General features: G+C 45.6%; 1 protein-coding gene and 1 long non-coding RNA gene across 10 annotated transcripts in view; both read left to right on the top strand.

The window, feature by feature from the left end:
* The window catches only part of PTPRE (protein tyrosine phosphatase receptor type E), an 89348-nt gene that overhangs the window by 3105 nt on the left and 69953 nt on the right, over positions 1-16290 (top strand). The window contains exons 1-2 of one of the 9 annotated variants that reach the window (XM_048310494.1): positions 7116-7288; positions 7708-7819. The exons of 5 other annotated variants lie outside the window; for them this stretch is intronic. In XM_048310494.1, the coding sequence (XP_048166451.1) occupies positions 7781-7819 (39 nt within the window). In that variant the 5' untranslated portion in view covers positions 7116-7288; positions 7708-7780. Of the gene's footprint in view, positions 1-7115; positions 7289-7707; positions 7820-16290 lie in introns of those variants that run through there. 3 more of the 9 variants (XM_048310502.1, XM_048310501.1, XM_048310498.1) reach the window with 3 other exon arrangements.
* Positions 9669-13215, top strand: LOC125329103. The gene is made up of 4 exons (XR_007205041.1): positions 9669-12223; positions 12264-12500; positions 12692-13026; positions 13168-13215. It is a non-coding gene; the product is annotated as an uncharacterized LOC125329103 (long non-coding RNA).

Raw genomic sequence — 16290 nt, 5'->3', positions numbered from 1 at the left:
CTTATTCTTCCCTCGCCCTCCATGGCATTCCCAGCTCCTGGGTGGTGTCAGGGATGCGCCATGTGGGCTGAAATTATAGGAAGGCGGAAAATGATTATTGGGGGACTCAGCAGGTGCAGTGTCTGTGTAAAACCTTCCTGTCCCACTCAGGTTCCCGTGGAGCTGGGGCAGAGGGCAGAGCTGGTCCTTGCCTTGCACAGAGAGGGCTCCTCTACCTTCCCAGCTGGAAGGTGACAGCAGGTTAGGAGGAGGAGGATCTGGAAGTTTGTTGGGTTTCTGGACCAAAGGTGCAGAGCTGTGCTATTAACTGAGCTGGTTTCTGAGTGTGTTACAGCAGAGCTCTGTCTGGTGTACTTGGTGACCTTTGTCTCGCTCATTTAAGAGATTTTGTGAAGAAAAATGAGTGGACAGGGGTTGACAAACTGCCAAGTGAAATAGAGCTGGAGGAAGTCAGCAGTGCAATTCTGCCCTGTCACAGACGTCCTTGGTGTTCTCTCAGAGTCAGATCCACGTGTTAGAGATGCACGGAAGGGTTGGAAGAGACCTCAAAGCCCGTCCCATTCCACTCCTGCCACGGGCAGGGACACCTTCCACTGTCCCAGGCTGCTCCCAGCCCCAGTGTCCAGCCTGGCCTTGGGCACTGCCAGGGATCCAGGGGCAGCCCCAGCTGCTCTGGGCACCCTGTGCCAGGGCTTGCCCACCCTCCCAGGGAACAATTCCTGCCCAATCTCCCATCCAGATCTCCCCTCCTTCAGCCCCCTTGTCCTGTCACTCCGTGCACTTATCAAAAGTCCCTCTCCAGCTCTTGTTATCAGTAAAGTGTTTATGTTCTTCCTGCTTGGTGATGTCAGGGAAATTTGTTCAAGGTTTTGGAGCAGGTCAGTTGCAGTGGAAAATAAAAAAGAGCAAGCGTGGAATGCTGTAGAGGAGGAAAAGCAGGAAGATCCCAAGAATAATGATCATTTGTCATGCTGCTGGGAGCACAGAGAGTCCACCCTGCTTGCTGGAGCAGTGGGAGGTTCTGCAGAAAAATGGTTCAATTATAGAGAACCTGAGCATTGTGTTGGTCCCTCCTGGGAATGATGTTGTCATTTTGTAAATGTGACACTGTGTTTCAGTCTCTGTTTCCAAAAGACTCCTCAGCACGGATTTATGGCACAGCTTAACAGCAGGTGGAGATCCTGTGTGTGTGGAGGTGGCGGCAGAGCACTCGAGGGCCGTCAGCAATGAATGATGATGTTTTGGTGGAAAAAACCCTTGTTTTTACATAAAAAGTTAAAGTGAATTATTCTGTATCTGGACACGCCATGAAAATTTCTCAGGAGAAGTGGCTGAAAACAGATGTTTTGGGTAGAAGCTGCAATTCCATCCTTATTCCAGGGGGGCTGGCAGGAAGGCACCATATTTCCTTAATAAATAGTGTGGTAGGAACAGCACAATGGGATGGGTTTGGTGAATCATCCCTGCAGACTCCCAATTCTGTCACTTGCTCCACATCCAGCAGCCCCAGGGAGGCTGCAGTTTTCCAGGGCTGCATCCCTGCGGGTTGGGAAGCGCCAGCGGAGCAGCCACACCTGAGGGACGCTGTTTGGATGCCCGCAGTGAGCAGCTCTCTGCTCCTTGATAGGCGTTTCATTATTGATCTCCTGCTGCAATATTAATGGCAGCAGAATCCCTCTGTAAGCTGCAATATCGTTCTGTGCCCGGCATGGAAAGTGGTGGAAATTGGATCCATGAATTATTAAGGAGTTTGGAATTGTGAGGTCTTGGCGGAGCGTTTACGGCTCCCCTGGATGTGACTCTGGTTTTATGGGCTCGGAGCTGTCTCAGGGAATGATTCGGGTGTTGCTTGAACTGATCTGTGATGTGATGCAGCAGAATTCGGGCTGAATGAGAAGTGGCTGCTCTGTGCAGGATTTCTGCATCCTTTTAAACTCTAATCTTACATTTTTTACTCATTGTGCCTTTCTGCGCAGGGTTTCATCCTGGTGTTGTTTTTGCCCTGTCTGATCTGCATCCCAAACGCTCTAAGTGTTAATATTAAAAAAAATCCCTGCCTGTATTTATTCCAAACTTCTTGCTCCAATGTAGATATCTCTTCAGGTTTGTTGTACAAATATATTTAATGCTTGTTTAAGCCAGAGCTGAAATGAGATACTGATAAGGCAGAGATTAGGAGGCACTCAGCAGCAGCATTGTGCTGAAGTGTTTGTACAGGATTTAATTTTGAGTTATTCACATTATGGAATGTATTTTTAAGGCATGTTCAGCCGACTTACTGCAAGTATAATAATAATTCCATCACTGATATCCTTTTGCCTGCCCAAATATGTTTCCTGCAGAGGATGCCTCACCAGTGACATCTCCTGCCCCAAAAATGCCCTTTTCCCTTTGGCTCCTGGCACTGACTCAGTGCTGAAATGGCAAAGTAAAATCTGCTCACGGAGGTCTGTCTGTGTTCAAAGGTGTTTCCTGGCTAAGGGAAGAAATAAAACCGGGAAGAAGTTTACTGGATTAGTTTGTTGCTTGCAGTGATGGTGGATTGTCACTGGGAAATGTACAACGACTCAGCTGTGAGCTTTTCTATCACTTTTATCCCCTCTGTAACAAGGAAAAAGTGCTCAGTCCTGAAAACTTGGCTTATCCGAGATTTCCTTTTTCTAATGTACAGCAATAATTTTTTTGGTAAGAGTGAGAGATCTGAGCAGGTAAAACCAAAAACCAAAGCTGTAAATCAGGCAGAGGTGAGATGAGACATAAACTAAAAAAATACATGAGCGATAGAAGTGACAATTTTTGGGATTCTTGTGTTGGGAAGAGGCAGCTCTTTCCCACAGGAGTGTGAGGATGCCCCAGCAGCTGGAAGGAGCTGTGCCAGGAACAGCTGTTCCCTCAAGATAACACACAAACAGGGATGCAGCAACCAGGATCACCAGGAAGAATGAGGACTTGGAAAGGCTTTGGTTCAGTAGTACAATGAATTTTAAAGAGAAAGCAAATAACAGGAGATTTACAGGGGAAGAAGTGAAAAGTGTGTTACTCCCGTCACTTGTAAAAGATCAAGACAAAATAATCAAGTCAGCTGGAGGATAAACCTCCAATTTATACGTTTTGTTGCTCTGGAGGAAATAATTTAGACTGAAATACCCAACTCCACATCCATGGCAGGATCTCACCCTTCTGAGCTCAATCGATTCCAGGTTTCCTGATGGTTGGGTGTTCCTTTAATTGCTGTGGGGTTTGAGTTTTCTTCCCTTTCACCAAAATCAATCTCTTTCATCTGGTAATTTCTGGAGGAAGCTGAAATGGAGCTGCTGTGGTTCATCATGGTGCCCCTCCAAGACCAGCAGAGCAGTTTTGGTGGAGCCAGAGTGGGATGAACTGGGGAACTCGATGCTTTCAAACACCCCTCTGCCATGGCTGTGGGGTGATGTGGGTTGTGATGAGGACGGAGTGGTTGGGTTTGGGTTGGTTATAGGAGTTGGTACTTCCTGCATGTGATCCTGAATCCCACAGGTGCCCCAGGAGCTGCTGGTGTCCTGTCTGCGTATTCCCGAAGGTGGGACCATGCTCTGTGAGGTTCAGACCATGTCTGCTTCCATCTTGGCATTTGCTCCTGTAATTTCTTACCTCCTCTGGTTATTTTAATGGAATTTTTTGTCCGAAGGAAAATCTAACTCTGGTGAATGAAAGTCAGTGTGATGACAGCTTGAAGCCAATGATGACAATTCCTGCTGGCAGACCCTCTGGTTTGCAGGATATTTGATAAAGGATCTGTAACTATTTCTTCACCAAGAGCTGTAATTCCTCAGCTTCAGAGCAGTTTTCACTCCTAACCCTTCCCTCACCCTGCTTACCATTTCTTTTGGTAAATTCCATCTTGACTGTCTTTTGCCCTTTAATCTTGTCATCTTTGCTGGTTGTCCTTGGAGGATTATTTTCCTTTGCATTCCTGGCCTCGGTTTCTGCTGGAATATGCTGTGGATTGCTGGAGCTGCAGTGCTGGGCTTTTCCTGAGTAGTGAAATCCTGATTTAAACAAGCCATAAATAACGTTTGTACCCCGTGTTCTACAGGATTAGATGTCTCAGGTACTGAGTCTGTTTAATTTAAATTTGGGTTTCGTAAGTGTCTTCAATCATGCTGCACAATGTCACTTAAAGCATTTAATTATTCAATAATATTAATTGATCTGCAGCTTGTCTTTCTACTAATCTGATACAACAAAGTTTGCAAATCGCTGCTGAGAGCAAGACTGTGGTGGAACAGCTTTCAGATTGCAGCAGAAAAGCCTTTGTGTAACCACGTTAAAATGATAGATGTTTTCCCTGTTAAACATGGGGCTGGGTTTAAATGGGTTCACGTTATCATTTTGTTTGCAGATGTCAAAAGCTCATTAATTTTAAGTCAAACTCCCTACCTTGCTGCCTCAAATTGCTTTTAAACTGCACGTGTGCTGATCAATCTTGAAAAGCCCAAATTAAAAACTCAGCTGAGGGCACGTTTCAAGGCCACAGATTCAACACTTAATTCTAATCTGTTCTCCACAGGCACACCTCCCACTCCAGCACTGGTTCCCGGCAGAAGTGAGGGGAGAGGAAGTTGTAGAGACTTAAATATTTCTGGGAAGGCAGAGAGGAAAGGAAAAGGTGGAAACAGGGAACTATATTTAAATAATGACCTATTTACATTACGTAGTTTGAACTACTAGAAACAGCTTGTGATGTTGAGATAATTGCTGCTGTCATAATGGGGCATCTTTCAAGGAGGAGCCTCAAATCCTGGGGTCAGTTTGGGGCCCCTCAAGACAGGAGAGCCCTGGAGGGGCTGGAGCGTGTCCAGGGCAGGGAACGGAGCTGGGAAGGGGCTGGAGAATTCCTGAGGGAGCTGGGAAAGGGGCTGAGCCTGGAGCAAAGGAGGCTCCGGGGGGACCTTGTGGCTCTGCACAAGTCCCTGACAGGAGGGGGCAGCCGGGGGGGTCGGGCTCTGCTCCCAGGGAACAGGGACAGGAGGAGAGGGAACGGCCTCAGGCTGGGTCAGGGCAGGCTCAGGGTGGACATTTGAGGACAATTCCTTCATGGAAAGGGTTGTCCAGCCCTGGCACAGCTGCAGTGATGGAGTCCCCATCCCTGGAGGGATTTCAAAGCTGTGTGGATGTGGCACTTGGGGACGTGGGGCAGTGGTGGCCTTGGCAGTGCTGGGGAATAGTTGGACCCAATGATCTTGAACCTTTCCAACCTAAACATGTCCATGATTCTGTGATTTTATTCCACTTTTAAGTCCTCGATTTCACCTGAGCACAGCATGACCTGGGACATGCAGAGAGCACAGCTGAGCTCTCTGCAGTCAGATTCTTCACTTTCTCCTTTTTTTTAGTGTCTTTGAAGGGTGAACTGCCCAAGTTATTTACAAGTTCTGTGCACGTGTAACTTGAGCTGTAATTTGTCCTGAAGAAGCCTGAGAACTGCTGCACTGCATCAAACTATTTACCCTTGAAATTTGGCCTCATTTACCAGAATTTTCCGAGGAAGAACCTTGAATAATTTCCTTGGAAAATCACCGAACCCTCAAAACTTTCTCTGTGAAGAGAGTTTTACATTTCAGTTTTCGGGGATTAATACTGTGCAGGATGCTGGTGCTGACCATGTTCTTTGAGGGCAGTTTTGCTCTGTGTACTTTTACTGGAATGGGATTTAAAGATGGCCAGGCTGTCCCTGAGGTTTTTTCCCCTCATTCCGAAGGCCATCACTGGGAGCTGTAATCGGAACCAGCTCCGGAGCGTGGGAAAGGAGGAAAGGAAGGAACTGTCCTGCCAGACAGCATTTGCAGAACTGTGCCCAGCTGTCCAGGGCCTGGGGGAAGGGAGAAAGCAATGGTGGGGTAATTTCTCAGTGAGAAATGCAGTCACAGCTGTGTATTATTTTTCAGAAGTGTGGTAAATGGCTTTGAAAAATTTTTGATTTTTTCTGAATTGAGATATATTTGAAACTCTTAAATTCAGTGCCTTCCACCAGCTCTACTGCTCTCCTGAAGCTGAGCATGAACCATGTCTTGTGCTGTTTTGTGTCCATCCAGCAGTGCTTTGGACATCTTTAGCCATCTTAAATGACCATGTTATTATTCAAAGATATTTTGATTCACTCTCTCTGATGAGGGAAAGGAGTTTGGGAGATAAACTGGTTGAGTTTCAGCGTTGGGTAATGTACATTTCACACACTTATGTCTATACAAAGATAGAAATTGATTCTTACCACCAAAAGAAATGAATCAAAGCCAACAGAACAAGACAGAGTAAAATATTTTTAAGGTGCAATTTCTGTACAAATGACAGCAATCCCTATGATTAGATAAAGGACATGGGTGGTTTGAATGGGAATAAAGCAAGGTGGGAGTTGAGGATTTGCTTAGAAGTGGAACTTCAGCCAGTTGGTGTTTAGTTCCCGAGGGTAGAAGTGGCTTTGTTGGGAAGCAGAGGTGTTGGGCAAAGCAGGATGAAGAGAACCATGAATTGAGGTGAGGGCTGTGGGGATGCCCATGGACCTAAAGGACAGGGTTTGCAAGGGGGACTTGGGGGATCCCATCTCTGCTCTTCACCTTCCCAGGATAACCAGGTACAGGGAGGAATTTGGAGCTGGTGAGGGCAATGGGCTTTGAATTTCTGCTTTGAACAATCAGAACCTGAATGCAGAGAACACCTTGCACGTGTAATTTTATGTGCATAAAAGACTTTGTCATAAAAATTGATTTTCATTGCAAGATCTGCCCTCATTTTTTAATGACTTGAGCATGGCTGAGCTGTAGCTTTCACTTAAACTCATTTCCCAACTGCTTTTCATTCTGAGACATGCCATGGCTTCGGTGGTGATTGTTGAAAGGTGCTTTGACTGTGAGGATGAAACAAAAAAGATTTTTGGATTTTTGGAGAAAGTATGAAACAAAAAAGGTGAATTTTAGAGAAAATACTGTATTTCTCTTGAGTATTTTCTCCCAGAGGTGGTACAAGCCCTTTGTTGATGTCCAGTGGGCTGCTGCTGCCTGGAGGAGCCACAAACACCAATTGTTTTGGGGAACATGACTGGCTCTGGCACTGAACACTGCAGCCATTCATGGGCGCTGCCTCCAGGGCTCACAGGAACCTTTATCCCTGCAGGGAAACTGGAATTTTCCTCGGAGACAGAAGCAACAAAGCCCAAGGGGGAAAATGAGCCCGTTCAGCAGTGATTTGTTTCATCCTGTCAAGGGCAAGGCAGGAGTGTAGGGAAGTCCCCTCTTCCCTCAGCCAAAGGCAGGTGATGGCATTTCTTGGTATTTGGGACTGGTGGTTGTGTTTTATGGGTGTGAGGTTTATTTTTCTCTTAATTTCCCTAGGTCAGGAGGGCATGATGCTTTTCTTAAAAATTCCTTGTAGTATTGGTCTTTTTATTATAATTTTATCTTAAAAATGCCGTGTTAATCTTACATGTGTTGATGAATTGTATCTGTGGGATGTAAATGTGGCAAAATATTGTGATTTCAGGTAGAAAAGGAACTTCTCAAGCCGCTTTCAGCTCCTCAAATCAATAATTAGTGATGCAGCACATAAATATCACAGGCAGCAATGCATTTGCAGAATTGGTGGCATCAGGGATTTACTGCTTAGGGGTTTGCAGCAGTTGAGCAGGAGCTAATAAATTATCAAAGGTATTAAAGAGATCCTGTTAATTTGCAGGGCCAAAAGGAAACAACACTCAGAAACCACAGAGGCATTTGTGTAATTTCCAGCTCAGTGTTTAAGAACTCCCATGAGAACCTCTTCAAACCACCAGGTGTTTTCTGGCTTTGTAAGTCTCCCTGGAAACATCTAAACAATTGCATCAGTCGCTGCTCTTTGATCGGAGTCTTTAAAAGCTGTAACTCTTGTTTAATTGCAACACGGGATGTTTGGCAATAGGAATTTGGGAAATAGTGGCTCCTTAAAATAGCTTCAAGCCTAAGGCATGGTAAATACATGATTAATTCTGGTTGTATCAGGATAGTAAATAGTGGCAATCAGTAATTATTGTAGTAAAATTAATTTGGGGGTCGTTGGGGCAGCAGTGTTGGTGTGTTTCTTTAGGTTGGGATTTTTAAAAATTTATTTTAGTTATGACCAAATTTAAATAATTGAGCAAGATTTGTGTTCATGGCAGCAATGCCCTGGTGTTGCTGGGTCCCAAAAAGGGGATTTCTCCATACAGAATCCCCACAGCCCATTTTGCTTCTGGATTCCTGGAGAGCTCTTAATTTTATCTCATTTTTCCCAAGTCATGCAAGCAGGTATTAAACACGTTTATGCTGATGTGGCTTTCTGGAGGAAGAATGGGCAAACAAGGCATCCTCAGTTTATAAATTTCTGGGATGCTAAAATCATCTGTGTGCTCTGTTTCCAAGCAAACAGAGTCAGGACAATGGGGAAAGGGTATTATTACTGCGCCTCTGGGACTCTGCTACAGCATTTTATTTTGAAATAGGCTTTAATATATCTGACCTCATACCCTGAGCAGGATAAGAAAATGCCAAGTGGATAGCTAGCTTTCCTTATTTTGGGAATGTCTCTGCTGGTGTTGTTTGAGACTGTCTTGAGTGTCTGTCCATGAGCTTTTGGCCAGGCAGGATCAAGTCTTTAAAACCTCTTGCAGATCTTCCACTTGGATCTGAATGGACGAGGAATCTTCAGAGTCCTGGACCCTAGAGGGGCTTAAAATTACATCATGGCCTTGTGATCCAGAGACCCAAATCCAAATTATTTCTCCTTTCACCCTCGAAGAGCGTTAGCAAATTTATTCTGCAGGTGCCTGTCAAAGCTTTATTTTAACTGCAGTTTGGTGTTAACTGGGTGCCCTGGAGCAGGCAGGGGATTCCTTGCTGCAGCCTGAAGGAAAGCACTTGAATTTCACTCCATTCTGAGTTTAATTGAACAGATTTGGGGCATTTTCCGTGGTTGTTTTTCCAGGAGAAGGAGCAGCTTTCGTGCTGGGAATGCTGAGCAGTGGTTCCTGTGCGTGTGTGGGCTGTGTCTGGGCCCTGTTACGCCTCATTTTCGGCTCATGTCTTTGGGGGAGACCTTCTGGCCATTGATGTCTTCAATAACATTTTTACTGGGAGCATTTAAAAGAAAAATTCTGCTGGTTCTCATTTTCCTGTCCTGATGTTTCTGCAGAACAAATGGAACAAATGTGTTGCATATTCGTGCTGAGTTGACCTCAGTTGCCCGTGGCCCACGAGGACCTGCCAGGAGCCGACTGAGGCTGTGCAGGCTCGATTTCAGCAAGACTTGGGCTGATCTTGGGATAAAATATTTACTCTGTTGTGAAATAATTCATATTGGGAATATACCAGTTATGTGTAAGGATGTGGAGCTGCTGGAGCAAGTCCAGAGGTGGCCACGGAGCTGCTCCGACGGCTGGAGCTGCTCTGGAGCCAGGCTGGGAGAGCTGGGGGTGCTCACCTGGAGAAGAAAAGGCTCCAGGGAGAGCTGAGAGCCCCTTGCAGGGCCTAAAGGGGCTCCAGGAGAGCTGGAGAGGGACTGGGGACAAGGCATGGAGGGACAGGACCCAGGGAATGGCTTCCCAGTGCCAGAGGGCAGGGCTGGATGGGATACTGGGAGGGAATCCTGGCTGGGAGGGTGGGGAGGCCCTGGCACAGGGTGCCCAGAGCAGCTGTGGATGCCCAAAAGCGGCCAAGGCCTTTCTGAGCTGATGGATTCCCAGCTCTGTGTTGTTTAGAGCTGCATCCATCTGCGTAGGCACATCTGATCACCAGTTTTTGAGGGAAGAGTCCATCTGAAAGATGGGCTCTGTTATTTGAGCCTTTTAGAAGCAACCAAGTCACAGAGGGTGTTTTCATGGAAAAACAGAGCCTGTGCCAAAAGCTGGGCATATCTCTCCACTATTTAAGGAGTAGGAGCAACTGGAGCAGCAGAAGAGCCAATGGAGAGTCCAGTTTGCATCTTGACTTTAAACCGCTGTCATTCGTGGACTTCTCTCTGTAAAAATGTCTAATGCACTGGAAGTCCTGGTAGTCTGGAGGGGACAGGAATCACTGTCCTGGTTGTCATCCTCAGCCCTGAGCAACTCCTGGAGCTCTCTGAAGATTGACCCGTGTCCATTTTGTGTTTCAGCTTGGAGCTCTACAGCTCCTTCCTTGTCAGAATTCGCAGAACAGTGAGAGCCTTGTATTTTTTTAAGGAGTTTTATCTATTTTTGTTTCACCCTCCCACTGGTGCTTTTTGTTTTGCATCTGGATTTCTGGCTGTTTATCCAGCCTTTGAACAGGAACTCCTGGAGCCAGCAGTAATAATGACTTAAGGAGGAATGGAGTTCACCATTTCTTTTTGGATCATTGTACTGAAGAATAGCTGAAATAAGCAAAAACTGATAAAGGTCGGAGTTTTCATCTCCCACACTGGACAAACAGTGGTTCTGGCTTCTGCAGGAAGGTCTTAGGGTAGCAGCATCCAAGCAAAGAGGTCAAATCCCTGTAAGACACATCCAAAGTCTTCAAATGAAGGAAACTTTATGTAAATGCAAACAAGAAATGCTCCCTGAGGGCAGTAACTTTTAATTCATCCCTTCAGTGTTACGGAAAACAAACTTGGAACCGATTTCTGTTCATTGAAGCATCCCTGGGAGTCTCTGGAGGATGCTGGCCTCCTGCCTGTGGAAGAGTCCTCTCCAGTCGGATGAAAATGTGAAGTTGGGAGGCAGAGAAACAGTTTATTCACATCGTATTAATCCTAAAAAATGAAGGAAAGGCTGTAGGTGAACTCGGCATCACAGCACTTTTATAATGAACGTTGACAATTGTGGGGGGAAGTCAATCTCCTGTACATCATAAATGACAAAACAGCTCCTTGGATCTTGCTGGTGGATCCTGGAATGGAATGGTTGGGGCTGAGGAAAGGCTGCCTAGGATGGAGATGGGGGCCATACTCAAATGTTTCCTGCTGTTGAGGTGTGTGATTGTGAGAAAACTCCCTGTGATAAAACTCAGTCCCTCAGAAAGGAGAGATTGTGTGTGCTTATCTGGAAATTACCTTTCCTCCACGCTGATAACGTTCTGAGGAGAGTAAAAATAGAAATTGCCATCCCCAGCCTGGTGTTATCGCTTTGGGAACAGGTTTTCTATGGCTCCAGCTGATGGAAAAATGTATTCCTTTAATAATATTGAATACAATCTGTGGTGTTGGGGAAGTAGAGTTGCATTATATGGGATGTGGAAGGGGGAATTGAAGGAAATAACTTGTTCAGTCTTATCAGGATATGTGGATCCCGGGCTGCAGCAGGGTGGGAATGGGGGGTTGGTGCTTCTGTTCCCATCACACTGCGCTAAATTATTGCAAAGCCCATGCAATCCTTGAGCTCCAGGTGGGACGAGAGCAGGACCGGCCGTTCCCTGGCTCCATGAGCAGCGGCCTCACTCATCCCAGTCTTTCTGCTCTCTCCATCTTCCCCTTTTTCTCCAAGGAGCCACAATGGGACAGAGATTTTTGGCCAGGAGAAGTTAAAAACTCACCAGAGGAAGCAGACAAAGGCTGAAGCAAATGAACTTGTGCTGATGTCATTTCATCTGTCTGTTGAAGGCTGTTGTGGTTATGTCAGTGTCTTCTTCCAGAAGAATTTTTCTTCTTCCAAAAATAGTTCATAGGTTTCTGCCTGTTCTCAGCTTCTTGTTCATGCCCCTGAGCTGCCGCTCTGCTGGCTGTAAATCCCATCAGGGAGATGTTTCCTTCTGCAGAGCTTTTGCCTTCCTAATTTAAAAATGAATTTATTTATTTATTTTAACCCAGGTATTTTCCTGGCCTGGCCCGCAAACACTGATGCAGGGCGGCTCAGGGAGTTCTCAGCTATGGAGGGAGGGGAGGGGACGAGAGAGGAAGGTTGGAAAACAGAAATCCTTTGATCTTGGAGATTGTTTTTGTGCTGCTTGTATTCCTGCATGTGCTGCTCCCTTGTTTTCCCACTGCTGTGAGCTGTGCCTGCTTTGTGTGATGTGAAAAGAACATTTCCCTAATGCTGTGGGGTGTTTTAGACAGCTATGGATTGGTTATGGGGTGTTTTAGGTGGCTATGAGGTGTTTTAGATGGCTTTTAGGTGGCATTGGGGTGTTTTAGATGACTATGGGGTTACTTTGGGGTGTTCTAGATGGCTTTTGTGTGGCTGTGGTGTGTTTTTAGATGTTTATGGGGTGCTTTAGATGCCTGTTGGGTGTTTTAGATGCCTGTTGGATGGCTGTGGGGTGCTTTAGATGGCTTTGGGGTGGCTTTGGTGTGGTTTAGATTGTTATGAGGTGGCTGCTGAGTGTTTTAGATTGCTGTGGGGTGGTTTGGATGGTTATGGGGTGTCTACGGGGTGTTTTAGATTGTTATGGGGTGGCTGTTTGGTGTTTTAGGTGATTAAGGGGTATTTTAGATGGTTATGAGGTAGCTGTTAGGTGTTTCAGGTGCCTGTGGGATCTTTCAGATGGCTATGGGGTGGCTGTGGAGTGGTTTAGATGGTTATGGAATTGCCGTGGAGTGGTTTAGATGGCTGTGGGGTGGTTTAGATGGTCATGAGGTGGTTTAGATGGTTATGGGATTGCCATGGGTGGTTTAGATGGCTGTGGAGTGGTTTAGATGGCCATGAGGTGGTTAGATGGTTATGGGATTGCCATGGAGTGGTTTAGATGGTCATGAGGTGGTTTAGATGGTTATGGGATTGCCATGGAGTGGTTTAGATGGCTGTGGGGTGGTTTAGATGGTTATGGGATTGCCATGGAGTGGTTTAGATGGCTGTGGGGTGGTTTAGATGGTTATGGGATTGCCATGGAGTGGTTTAGATGGCTGTGGGGTGGTTTAGATGGTTATGGGATTGCCATGGAGTGGTTTAGATGGCTGTGGGGTGGTTTAGATGGTTATGGGATTGCCATGGAGTGGTTTAGATGGCTGTGGGGTGGTTTAGATGGTTGTGGGATTGCCATGGGTGGTTTAGATGGCTGTGGGGTGGTTTAGATGGTTGTGGGATTGCCATGGGTGGTTTAGATGGCTGTGGAGTGGTTTAGATGGTTATGGAATTGCCGTGGAGTGGTTTAGATGGCTGTGGGGTGGTGTAGATGGTCATGAGGTGGTTAGATGGTTATGGGATTGCCATGGGGTGGTTTAGATGGTCATGAGGTGGTTTAGATGGTTATGGGATTGCCATGGGTGGTTTAGATGGCTGTGGGGTGGTTTAGATGGTTATGGGATTGCCATGGAGTGGTTTAGATGGTTATGGGATTGCCATGGAGTGGTTTAGATGGCTGTGGGGTGGTTTAGATGGTTGTGGGATTGCCATGGGTGGTTTAGATGGCTGTGGGGTGGTTTAGATGGTTGTGGGATTGCCATGGAGTGGTTTAGATGGTTGTGGGGTGGTTTAGATGGTTGTGGGATTGCCATGGAGTGGTTTAGATGGTTGTGGGGTGGTTTAGATGGTTGTGGGATTGCCATGGGTGGTTTAGATGCTTGTGGGGTGGTTTAGATGGTCATGAGGTGGTTTAGATGGTTGTGGGATTGCCATGGGTGGTTTAGATGGTCATGAGGTGGTTTAGATGGTTGTGGGATTGCCATGGGTGGTTTAGATGGTCATGAGGTGGTTTAGATGGTTGTGGGATTGCCATGGGTGGTTTAGATGGCTGTGGGATTGCCATGGGTGGTTTAGATGGCTGTGGGATTGCCATGGGTGGTTTAGATGGCTGTGGGATTGCCATGGGTGGTTTAGATGGCTGTGGGGTGGTTTAGATGGTCATGAGGTGGTTTAGATGGTTGTGGGATTGCCATGGGTGGTTTAGATGGTCATGAGGTGGTTTAGATGGTTGTGGGATTGCCATGGGTGGTTTAGATGGCTGCATTGCAAATGGTGGCCGTGTCTCTGTAGGTACCACATGAAGACAAGAGTTCAGAACTAGAGCAGGAAGAATAAAATCCCGTTATTGCTGAGTCAGTGGGGGACCCAGGGCGGAGAGCTCTGCCTGGGAGGGCACAGAGGCTGGGAAGGAGCCGTGCCAGGGCCAGCAGTACCCTTGGGCAGAGGGACTGGCATTGCCCAAACCCCGCATCCTGATGGAAATTTGTTGCTTTCCCTGGATATCCCATTTAAGAGCAGGGAGCTTGTCCTGTTTGTGCCCCTTGTGTCCCAGGGGAGCTGCCTTGGTCTCAGGATCCTTTCAGAGTGACAGTGTCACCAAACCCCAACCTTATTGCCAGACTTTGAAGTTGTTTCCAAGATGTTTCATGCCACAGATCAGTGCAGAGCTGCGTCATCAAGTTTTTCTCCTGTTTATTTATTAAATAACTACTGAAAACTCCTCATCAACAAATACATCTTGACTATTTAAAGGAAAAAAAATCTGTCCTCTGTGCACATCTCCCATTACCCTCTCCAGAATTGCAATGCCTCTTCTGATCCAGAGGCAAGTCCAGAGCTTCTAGAGCAGAACCCGAAAATGTTTGTTGCAAGCACACATCCCTTGTTAAGCAGTACTTACATAAAACATGCTGACACCACTTTGGGGAGATTGAGTAGGATGCTTTCTCAGCTGTTGAAATTTGCACATGAGATGGAAGATGTTTTCATTAAAAGAAGGGTTAGCTGAATATTTTTTTCCCATTTATTCCCATGTGTCAAAATCAAAGCAGAGTTTCTCCAGGCGTTTTGCCCATTTCTGTTTTTTTTTTCCTGTTCCTCTTGTTCAGTTGTTTGGATTCTTTCCCTCAAGGTTGGGATTTTTATGTATTTTTTTCTCGTAGCGGAGGAATTCAGTTATTTAAGGAGGCAAATACATATTAAAATGCCTTTTAGACAGAAATAAACACCATGACTGGGTTTAGCTTCCTGTTTATTTTTGGTAGCATTTGTAAATTCATTCTGGAATTTATTGGATAGGCAACGGTGAACTGGGGACAGGCAGAGGGAAACCAGGGAGGTTTTCCCAGTAATGTCCTCCCGCTGTAGAACAGCAGTGAAAAAGATCACAGCAATAAAGTTCTTTTAGCTGTACACATTCTCCTTCCTTGTGACTTCTCTAATCTGAGGCCATTCCTGTGATAACATTTCACTACGTGGTTACTTAGTTGATTTTTTGAGCTGCATTTCAAAAGCCTCCTGTCAAGAAGGAGAACTCCAACTTTCCTAATCCGTATTGAAATGACTTCTTAAAAGCCTAAAATGGAATCTTATCTCTTCTTTCCCCCTGCAGTGAGAAGAAACGTTCCCTTTGTCATTCCTTTATTTTTATTTGCTCTGTGAGGGCGCGAGCGCCTCTGGCCACTGAGAAAGTGGAGCAAAAGCTTTTTTTAGCAACTAGAGCAGAATTTTCATAATAAACCTGATCTTGTGCAGTTTCTGAACTCCTCTGGGGAGAAGTGAGGGAAGGAAGCTGGAATTAGGGAGGGTTATAAGCAATGGAACTTCAAGGATCCTCATTCTAAAAACTCTCTGCGGATTTGCCACCGCTGCCTGGATTAGAGGGCCCTTTAATTTGCTTTTAATTAAAACGATTTTCGTTTATTCTGTGCCTTCTTCAGAGGTCCCAAGGCACCTCACAAAATTGTGATGCTGTGTATGAAATGCAAAATGCATATTCATGTGGTGCTGAGCTTTCACGTGGAAGCTGAGGATGAAGGAGAGTTTAACCTCAGTTTTGTTTTTTCTTTTAGAGCCTCAGATCCCAGTTACAGAGCAGCTTTTCAAGCACTGTTGTTGTACATGTTTGCTCTCAATGAGTTGTAGTCCAAAGTGTAAACACTGACCTTCCATAAATAGCTTATCTGGATGCTATATTTAAATAGCCAGGGCTTTGTTTTTGCAACCTCATTCAGTCAGAAAGAAGGAGAAAAAAAAAAGTCATGGAAATACCTTTTTTTTTCCCTTTTTTTTGAAAAGGAACTGCACCTATTGCAGAAAACTCCCAAAGGAAATGATGGATTAAAATGGAAAGTGCTGCATAGCTTGGAAGTATAGTTAGGTTATGCTAATTTTCTTTTAAATAGCTGATCTTAATACAGTGTAAATACTAAAAAATGCAGAAAACCCTTTCCTAAAGAGGACTGTGCTACAATTTATTTGTGTACTCCGAAATGACTGCTAACGAGGAGAACAAATAGGCCATTTTCCCCTATTTTAAGTGACTTTTGTGATGCTTTCTTTCTTTTTGGTTATTTGCTGAGGCATTAAACCCTGGATCAACACAGAAACCTGAGGAATCCAAGGAATAATATGGATAACGTAGTTTCAGGGTTGAATTTGATGTCCCAGCTGAG

The sequence above is a fragment of the Corvus hawaiiensis genome, chromosome 8 (genome assembly GCF_020740725.1).
Source record: "Corvus hawaiiensis isolate bCorHaw1 chromosome 8, bCorHaw1.pri.cur, whole genome shotgun sequence".
In the NCBI taxonomy this organism is placed as follows: Eukaryota; Metazoa; Chordata; class Aves; order Passeriformes; family Corvidae; genus Corvus; species Corvus hawaiiensis.
Note: the sequence above shows the minus strand (reverse complement) of the source record. Positions and strands in the feature narration are given on the sequence as shown.